This window comes from Pan paniscus, chromosome 20, assembly GCF_029289425.2.
Source record: "Pan paniscus chromosome 20, NHGRI_mPanPan1-v2.0_pri, whole genome shotgun sequence".
NCBI lineage: Eukaryota > Metazoa > Chordata > Mammalia > Primates > Hominidae > Pan > Pan paniscus.
In genome coordinates this window covers 23,032,650-23,041,950 of record NC_073269.2, presented here as the reverse complement: position 1 = coordinate 23,041,950, position 9,301 = coordinate 23,032,650, and the positions used below count along the sequence as shown (strand labels likewise).

At 53.8% G+C, this 9,301-nt stretch overlaps 1 protein-coding gene across 1 annotated transcript; it reads right to left on the bottom strand.

Annotated features, from left to right (window-relative positions):
- Nucleotides 1-3,188: 3,188 nt before the first annotated feature.
- IFI30 (IFI30 lysosomal thiol reductase) lies at nt 3,189-8,170 on the bottom strand. The gene is made up of 8 exons (XM_003817782.5): nt 8,082-8,170; nt 7,325-7,494; nt 6,077-6,259; nt 5,914-5,988; nt 5,603-5,695; nt 4,018-4,170; nt 3,546-3,599; nt 3,189-3,461 (listed from the first exon to the last, which is right to left on the bottom strand). The coding sequence occupies exons 1-8, from the start codon at nt 8,158-8,160 to the stop codon at nt 3,399-3,401; spliced, it is 870 nt and encodes a 289-aa protein (XP_003817830.2). The 5' UTR covers nt 8,161-8,170; the 3' UTR covers nt 3,189-3,398.
- Nucleotides 8,171-9,301: the final 1,131 nt, after the last annotated feature.

Genomic DNA, 9,301 nt, shown 5'->3' with positions numbered 1-9,301 from the left:
AGCTCAGAATGTGCCACTGCACTCCAGGCTGGGCGACAGAGTGAGACTCCGTCTCAAACGGGAAAAAAAAAAAATTAGCCAGGCGTGGTGGCATATGCCTTTAGTCCCAGCTACTCTGGTTGAGCCCAGAAGGTGGAGGCTGCAGTGAGCTGAGATTGCACCACGGCTTTCTGGCATGGGTGACAAAGCGAGACTCTGTCTCAAAAAAAAAAAAAAAAAAAAAAAGGGAAGGAAGGAAAGTGGGGGTGGGGAGACAGAGAGAGAGAAAGAAGAAATGCTCATTAAATGCCTGATTGCTCACACCATTTAGAGACCTAACTTAGATAGGTTCCCAACTCCCTCCTAAGCCACCACCTTCTAAAATGAGACACAAGGCTGGGTGCAGTGGCTCATACTTGTAATCCCAGCACTTTGGGAGGCCGAGGTAGGCAGATCACTTGAGGTCGGGAGTTGGAGACCATCCTGGCCAACATGGTGAAACCCCGTCTCTACTAAAAATACAAAATTGCTGGGCGCGGTGGCTCATGCCTGTAATCCCAGCACTTTGGGAGGCCGAGGCGGGCGGATCACCTGAGGTCAGGAGTTCGAGACCAGCCTCGACTTGGAGAAACCCCATCTCTACTAAAAATACAACAAATTAGCCGGGCATGATGGTGCATGCCTGTAATCCCAGCTACTCGGGAGGCTGAGGCTGGAGAATTGCTTGAACCTGGGAGGCGGAGGTTGCAGTGAGCCGAGATCATGCCATTGCACTCCAGCCTGGGCAACAAGAGTAAAACTCCGTCTCAAAAAAAAAAAAAAAATACAAAATTAGCTGGGTGTGGTGGCGCATGCCTGTAATCCCAGCTACTTGGGAGGCTGAGGCAAGAGAATCGCTCGAACTCCAGAGGTGGAGGTTGTGGTGAGCCAAGACCACGATCATGCCATTGCACTCCAGCCCGGGTAACAAGAGCGAAACTCCGTCTCAAAAAAATAAAATAAAATAAAATAAAATGAGATACAAGTGTGTAACCAAGCTAACCTATTCTCAGGACAAAGATACTGATTCGACAATATCTGGCATAGTGTGCTTATATTTATTCCTTTCTATTTGTTCTAATCTGTCTTTTTCTACCCCTTCTGTAGATGTGTTACTTCAGAACTTCTACCCTGAATTTCTCTCCACCACCAATTCAGCCAGGGAATGAGGAAGTTCAGGACGTGCCACCTCAAAACATGCCACCTTTGCTACTTGATGATTTGTATTTATTTATTTATTTATTTTGAGATGGGGTCTCTCTCTGTTGCCCAGGCTGGAGAGCAGTGGCGTGATCTCGGCTCACTGCAACCCCTGCCTCCCGGGTTCAAGCCATTCTCCCATCTCAGCCTCTGGAGTAGCTGGGATTACAGGTGTGCACCACCACGCCTGGCTAACTTTTGTATTTTTTTAATTTTTTTTTGAGACGGAATCTTGCTCTGTCGCCCAGGCTGGAGTGCAGTGGCACGATCTTGGCTCACTGCAAGCTCCCTCTCCCAGGTTCACGCCATTTTCCTGCCTCAGCCTCCCGAGTAGCTGGGACTACAGGTGCCTGCCACCACGCCCAGCTAGTTTTTTGTATTTTTAGTAGAGACGGGGTTTCACCGTGTTAGCCAGGATGGTCTTTATCTCCTGACCTTGTGATCCACCCGCCTCGGCCTCCTAAAGTGCTGAGATTACAGGCGTGAGCCACCACGCCTGACCAACTTTTGTATTTTTTAGTAGAGACAGGATTTTGCCATGTTCGCCAGGCTGGTCTCGAACTTCTGACCTTAGGTGATCTACCTGCCTGGGCCTCCCAAAGTGTTGGGATTACAGGTGTGAGCCACCGCGTCCAGCCTAATTTTTGTATTTTTAGTAGAGACAGGGTTTCGCCATGTTGGCCAGGCTGGTCTTGAACTCCTGACCTCAAGTGATCCACCCACCTCAGCCTTCCAAAGTGCTGTGATTACAGGTTTGAGCCACCACGCACAGCCGGGGTATTCTTTTTCACTTTTCCTGTTCTACTCTTTGGAATCAAGTTACTCAATCTAGTTCACTATCAAGGTGGTTGTAGGGCCCGGCACACTGGCTCACGTCTATAATCGCAGTACTTCAGGATCCTCAAGAAGGATCGCTTGAGGCCAGGAGTTTGAGACCAGCCTGGGCAACACAGCTAGACTCCATCTCAAAATAAAGAGAAACAAAGATATTTGTAGGGAGTGGAATTAAGCCTCACTTCCTCGAAGGAAGAATATATACATCTATGATTTGACCAGTCCATCAGTAGGAAAAAATACAACACTGAACATGTTCTTTCCCTTCTTTTTCTTTTAAAAGTCAGAGTCTTGGCCGGGTGTGGTGGCTTTTGCCTATAATCCCAGCACTTTGGGAGGCCGAGACAGATGGATCATGAGGTCAGGAGTTCGAGACTAGCCTGACCAACATGGAAGAACCCTGTCTCTACTAAAAACACAAAATTAGCTGGGCGTGGTGGCATGTGTCTGTAATCCCAGCTACTCAGGAGGCTGAGGCAGGAGAATCGCTTGAACTGAAGAGGCAGAGGTTGTGGTGAACTGAGATCACGCGTTTCCCTTCAGCCTGGGCAACAGCGAAACTCCGTCTCAAAAAAAAAAAAAAAAAAAAAAAAGAGGCAGAGTCTTGCTCTCTGGCCCAGGCTGCAGTGCAGTGGTGTAATTATGGCTCACTGCAGCCTTGACTTCCTGTGCTCAAGTGATCCTCCTGCCTCAGCCTCCTGAGTACCACAGTTGCTTGCTGCCATGCCCTGCTAATTCTTCTTATTTTCATGTTTTGTAAAGACAGGGTCTTGCTCTCATGCCAAAGCTGGTGTCAAACTCCTGTCCTCAAGCAATCCTCCTACCTTGACCTCCCAAAGTGCAGGAATTATAGACGTGAGCCACCTCACCCGGCCACAACCAGTCACTTTTTTAAAATTTTGAGATGGAATTTTGCTCTTGTCGCCCAGGCTGGAGCACAGTGGCACGATTTCGGCTCACTGCAACCTCTGCCTGCCGGGTTCAAGCAATTCTCCTCCCTCAGCCTCCCAAGTAGCTGGGATTACAGGCGCCCGCCACCACGCCCGGCTAATTTTTGTATTTTTAGTAGAGAGCGGGTTTTGCCAGGCCTGGGGAAGGGGGAATAGCTGACTTATCAAATGAATTACACCATCCAGAAGGGCTTATTAAACTAGTTTTACTTTAGCACCGTTCTTAGTGGAGCAGGATTCTTGATCATGGGGTGGAATTTTGTGTATCTGGGCTTCATGGGATGTATAAAATTTTCCAGTTGGTAAGCAGCAGGTGCCGAGGTTCTGGATCAGAAAAAAAGGCAGGCAGCCGGGTTCCCACTCGCCTTCCATGAGCTCTCCGCAGCTCACCGGCCATCACTTGAAGCAAACACTCCTGAGGGAGCTGGTTGAGGGAGGGCAGACATCCGGCTTCTTGCCCTGGAGGTGAAGGCCACGAGTTGGGGTCCTGGAAGGAGACCCTACCCCCACCACCTGAATCCCACTGCTCCCCTCCCAGCTTACCTGGTACAACTGGCAGACAAGGGTAAGGAGCTGGGTCTGATCTTCCAAGGGTTTCTGCACAAAGCAAGACAGGGGTCGCATATTCCCAGCAGCTACCCCAACCCATGCACCCTGGTTCCAGCCCAGAAAGGGCTGCACATATTCCCAAGTCTGGCCCCCGCCTCCCACCTCGCAAATCAGTGGCACATCTTTCCCAATGGGGGTGGCTAGGGATGTTTAATACTTCGAATTAATACAAACTTTTTTTTCCTGATGGACTCCTACTCACCTTTCAAAACCCCAGCATCAAAGCCCTTTTTCCCTATGCAAAGCTATCAAGTTTTGCTCTTGTTGCCCAGGCTGGAGTGCAGTGGCGTGATCTCAGCTCACTGCAACCTCCGCCTGGGTTCCTTTATCTCTGGTCCCTCTGTCTTGTCCATCCCTGACTCCATGGGAGTATGAGTGTCAAGCTGAGGGCTAAAAAGATTCTTACCCCATTGACGGTGACCCAGGGCACATACTCGTGCGGTGGCTGGAGAGCATCTGTCCGCTGGGCGTTGGCGTGCATGAGCTGCATGCCGCGGTCCCCCATTGCACACTCCATGATAGTGTCTGGCGACAGCCCTGGGGCGTAGAGCTGCAGGCACTGGGTGGGTGGGGAGCAGGGGGTTGCCTCAGCTTCCTCACCGTTATCTCAACGGTCCCGCCCACCAGCCCTGAGCCAAGCCTGTTTCGTCACTGAGAAGAGGGTACAGTTGGCTTCACAGTGATGCGACAATGCCCACAAACAGCAGGTGCTCAATACATGCTTGAGTGGAGGCCCCTAAGGCAGGGCTTGGGCTGCTCCTGCCTCCTAGCTCCCTTGGTTTCATCCCTAAGACCAGACCCACTGCCTCTGACCCCCATAGTATCTCACTTTACTCAGGACCTCCACACAGGCTGATCCCTCTGCCAGGAACACCCTTCCTCCTCCTTCCATAGTGTCCCCTCAGTGCCCTCTCCTTGCCACTCTCTCAGCCCTGATCTAACCCTGCAGGACTAGGGTGTCACTAGGTGAGGCCTCTTGGGTGACCCGGATGTTTGATGAATGAATAAATGATTGGAGCCAATGAGTCACTTCTCTGGGAGTCATTCTTCACAATCCCCCAGGGAAGTAGGTGGGGTCTGTCCTATCATCTCCACATCCCATCATCTGTGTCTCTGCACATTCCTGCTCATCCTTCCATGTCCAGCTCAGAAATGCCTCCTCCAGTAAGTCCTCTGTGATCACTCATGCTCCTAAGAGGCCTGCATTCATTCCCCTGATTCAGAGATGGAGGCTTCAAGAGGGGAGGCTGGGGCCGGGCATGGTGGCTTACACCTGTAATCCTTTGGGAGGCTGGGACAGGCGGATAACTTGAGGTCAGGAGTTTGAGACCAGCCTGGCCAACATGGTGAACACTGTCTCTACTAAAAATACAAAAATTAGCCGGGCATGGTGGTGCACGCCTGTAGTCCCAGCTACTGGGGAAGCTGAGGCAGGAGGATCACTTAAACTGAGGAGACAGTGGTTGCAGTCAGCCAAGATCGCACCACTGCACTCTAGCCTGGGCGACAGAGCAACACGCTGTCTCAAAAAAAAAAAAAAAAAAAAAGGGCTGGGTGCAGTGGCTCACCCCTGTAATCCCAGCACTTTGGGAGGCCAAGGCAGGCGGATCACAAGGTCAGGAGTTCAAGACAAGCCTGACCAACATGGTGAAACCCTGTCTCTACTAAAAACACAAAAATTAGCTGGGCATGGTGGCACACAACTGTAATCCCAGCTACTCAGGAGGCTGAGGCTGGAGAATCACTTGAACCCTGGAGGTGGAGGGTGCAGTGAGCTGGGATTGCGCCACTGCATTCCAGCCTGGGCGACAGAGCGAGACTCTGTCTCAAGAAAAAATAAAAAAATAAATAAAATAAAGAAGGGTAGTTGTTTTCCTGGGCTGCACAGACAGCAGTGGTCAGGGCTAGGACTTGAATTTGGGTCTGCCTGGATGCAGGGAAGGTTACCACCCTTGTCCCCCTCCTTGGGTGGAGTGAGGGGCGTCACTCACTAGTGGCAGACTTCTCTCCATGTCCTCAAACTCTTCCATGCAGACAATGGTCAGGAAGGCTAGCTCCATGTCAAGTTCATCCAACACGCAGGCCTGGGGTTTGGAGAGGGGGCAGGAGAGGGCATGAAGAAGGCCCAGGGTACCCTGACACCCCTCGTAATAATCATCAGTACCCACCCAGGAGATAGGGAATAAAGATGTGATTAAATGGGAGCACACGAGGCAGAAGACAGAGCTGGCATCCTCGTATTTGCCTTCTGTACGTGGGGCAGTTTTCCCCCACCCCGGTGTGGGGCCCTGGGGCCGCTCACCTCCACCTTGTTGAATTTGCACTCCTCTTCTCCATGCTGGCACTTGAACTCCCACCTGCCGCTGACATTTTGTTCCTGCAAGGCAGCAGGGTGAGAGCCTGCTGGTAGGCTGGGTCTCCTGCTCCCCTGCCCACGTGCCTCAGGTTCCCCAGCGCCCACACACCTGTGCGTTTCCGTAGGGCACCAGCGTGACATTGAGGATCTCCATGACCAACAGCCATGTTGGGAAGAGCTCCCGGATCAGGAAGGCTCGGCAGCCACCGCACAGTGCTTCATAGTAGAGGGTCACATTGACAAGCGGTGCATTGGACTTCTTCAGGGGCCCCCGCAGGTATAGATTGCCTGTCTGTGGATTAGGAAGGCGTGGGAGGCAGGTGTAGCCCTGGGCAGTTCCCCACTTCTCTGAACCCCACTTGGTAGTCTTGTAGAAAGGGGGCTGTGATAGGCAATTCATCTTGCACGCCTTCCAGAACTTGCCAGGTGGAATCTTGACTTTGAGACTTTTTTTTTTTTTTTGAGATGGAGTCTCACTGTCGCTAGGCTGGTGTGCTGTGGCACGATCTCGGCTCACTGCAACACCCGACTCCCTGGTTCAAGCAATTGTCCTGCCTCAGCCTCCTGAGTAGCTGGGATTATAGGCACATGCCACCACACCCAGCTAATTTTTGTATTTTTAGTAGAGACAGGGTTTCTCCATGTGGGCCAGAATGGTCTCGAACTCCTGACCTCGTGATCTGCCTGCCTCAGCCTTCCAAAGTGTTGGGATTACAGGCATGAGCCACCGCCTCCGGCCTTGGCCCATGCTCATTTCTTGTCACTTCACCTGGAGACCTTGCCTCTGAGCTGAGCAAGGGATCCACGTGAACCCTTTCCAAGTCCGACTGAATAGAGGCGGCACCTAATAGGTGCTGACTTCCGGCTTCAGCTGAGGGGTGGCGGGTGGCCCATGTCGCTGGAGCGGTGAGCAAGTCGCTCAGCCTCTAGGGCATCTGCCTAATAGGTCCCAAAGACACGCGAGCCCTGCCCTGGCTGGAATGAATGCATCAAGGGTAGCAGCAAGAATGCATGCCGGCGGCCCTTGGCCAGCTGCTGAACTTGTGCCCTGGGCCACAAAAGGAGACCCCAGCTCCTGCCCCAAAAGTACACAGTAGGCGCTCATTGAACCCTTGGGCGGGACTAGGCGGGTGGAGGCAGCTGCGCCTCTCAGATGCGGGATGCGAAAGCGAAACGGCACGGAGGGAGTGTGGCCGCAGCGCCGGGAACTGAACAGGGTTTTTCCAGGAACCCGGCAGGGACAGCGTCCCCTCGGGGCCCTGGTCTTCCTCTGTGAAGTCTGGGGAGAAAGAAGGAGCCGCGTGCCCCGACAGGACGCCTGTTCCCTCCAGCCTGCCCGCCCTGTCGCCGTCCCTACCTTGTAGTTAACTGGTGGCCCATTCCCAAAGAAGTCTAACGCTTGCAGAGGGGACGCCTGCACCGCCGCCGTGGGGACGTCCAGCAGCAGCAGCAGCGGTGGCAGGAACAGCAGAAGTGGCGACAGGGTCATCGCAGCAGGGGCAAAGGTGTGGCGGCTGCAGCGGCTGCCTGGGAAATAAGCGCCTTTAACCGGGCGGCGGTCCCGCCCCTAACCCGGGCCCGCCTCCCGATGCCCACGCCCCTCGGGTCCTGGGCCAGCGTCTCTCCCTCCTCCACTCCTTCCTCTGAGTGTCCCACCCCCACCCCTGCCAGGTGCTGGGTCCCCAGTCACGAGGCCATTGGGCCCCTTGGCAATCAGCCCTGCCCAGGCACGTGAGCCCTGGCGCAAGACTACCTTTAGGGGAGGTGAGGTAGGGCCTTTTGAGACAGACACAGAGAGGCTGAGAGGAACGGTGGTGTCTCCACGCACCTCTAGACCTTCTAGGGGCGGCTAGGGGACTTGAGGCCCGAGACCCACTCTCAGAGTGGGCCTGTGACCTAACAGGGGTGACATCGGATGGAGGCTGGGGATGGGATGGAGGCCGGGGTGTTGGGGGAGTAACTGAAATATTCAGCCCCCCGAGTGGGCAAGGCCTGTGTGGCCAGGTCCCCTCCCTCCAGTCTCGCCCGTGACCTCCCTCACACCCAACCCCCACATCCTGCCCCTCAACCCTTCCCCCCTCAAACTCCTGACCCCGACGCTCCAGACCCCTCACCGTGATCCCGTGGGACTGACTCAGGCTTGACCACAGCCACGCCGGAAAGCAGAAGCTGGCGCAGGGAGTGGCGTGTCATTTCTCTAGGGTACCCGCCCAGCCCCACTTCTGGCTTGGGGTGAAGAGAACTGGCCTTCCTTCTTTTCATCGTTCAAGGCTTGTGGGGGGTGGGGGGCAAACTGGCCTTCAAGGGACGCCCATGGGGGAGAGAGGCAGCCTGTGCTGTCTGGGATAGGGGTGGGGTGGCTTGGAGTCCACCTGGCTTTGGATTTGAGTGACAGAGCCTCAGCTTTCCCTTCTGTGTAATGGGGAGAAGGATAAGGTTTGGGGAACAAGAGTCACCATGGAGGGCTCAGAGGCAGGTGGGGGAGAGATGTCCCAGGCTGGGGCTTCTGGATGGCATGGTCAGGCCTTGGTGCCTACACAGGACAGTGGCCCCAACAGTGAAGGCAGAGAGAATAGCCTGGAAAAAAGGCCCAGATGGAGGCTGGAGTGTTGGGGGAATAACTGAGACATTCCGACCCTGCCGGGCCTTACATTCAGGCCAAGACACATCGGATCCTAGGGAAGAAAATGTCCCACACCCAGCTGGAAGATATACCTGAGTCCCCAGCTGTGCCCCCCTCTAGTTGTGGGGAAGACCCCAGCCACACACACAGCAGCTGGTTTGGGAGCTGGTTTGGGACTTCTCTGAAGTCCCAGTGGCTGGATGGTCCCCGAGCCCATCCCTCAGACGACCAAACCCTTGGCAAAGGCTCCCCAAGACTCACCACCCCAACTTTGGTGCTTACCCTATGCCGGGTGGGATTGAAGAAATAACCATAAATATAATTGCTACAATTTTTCCAGTAGTTACCAGGCACCAGCCCTATTGGAAGAAATCATAAATGTAACCCTACAATGTATTGCTCTCTGGCTTGGTGCCAGGCATAGAGTAGGCCCACAACCCATTTTATCATTGAACCCTCAGAAGCATCCAGTTGGGGCTGGGGGTAGGTGCTACTGACTCCAGTTGGTAACAAAGAAATGGCTGATCAGAGAGGGAAGGCTATTTTGCCAAGGACACACAGCCAGTGGTTGAGTGTTTTAGAGACCACACGGGATATTCTCTTCCACCCCCAGCTCAGCATAGCTGGGGCCATAAAGATGGCAACCTTTCTCCTGTGAGCACCTATGCAGTGAGAGGCACAATCTAGGCTGGAGTTATTTATGGGTTATCT

Bases quoted from the DNA above. Each gene is read 5' to 3' on its own strand.
- IFI30 (XM_003817782.5), bottom strand. From the start codon at position 8,160: ATGACACGCCACTCCCTGCGCCAGCTTCTGCTTTCCGGCGTGGCTGTG. The intron at 6,260-7,324 runs GTAGGGACGGCG...CCTAATCCACAG, and splicing joins GGCCACCAGTTAACTACAAG to ACAGGCAATCTATACCTGCG. The intron at 5,989-6,076 runs GTGTGTGGGCGC...GCTGCCTTGCAG, and splicing joins TGCCCTACGGAAACGCACAG to GAACAAAATGTCAGCGGCAG.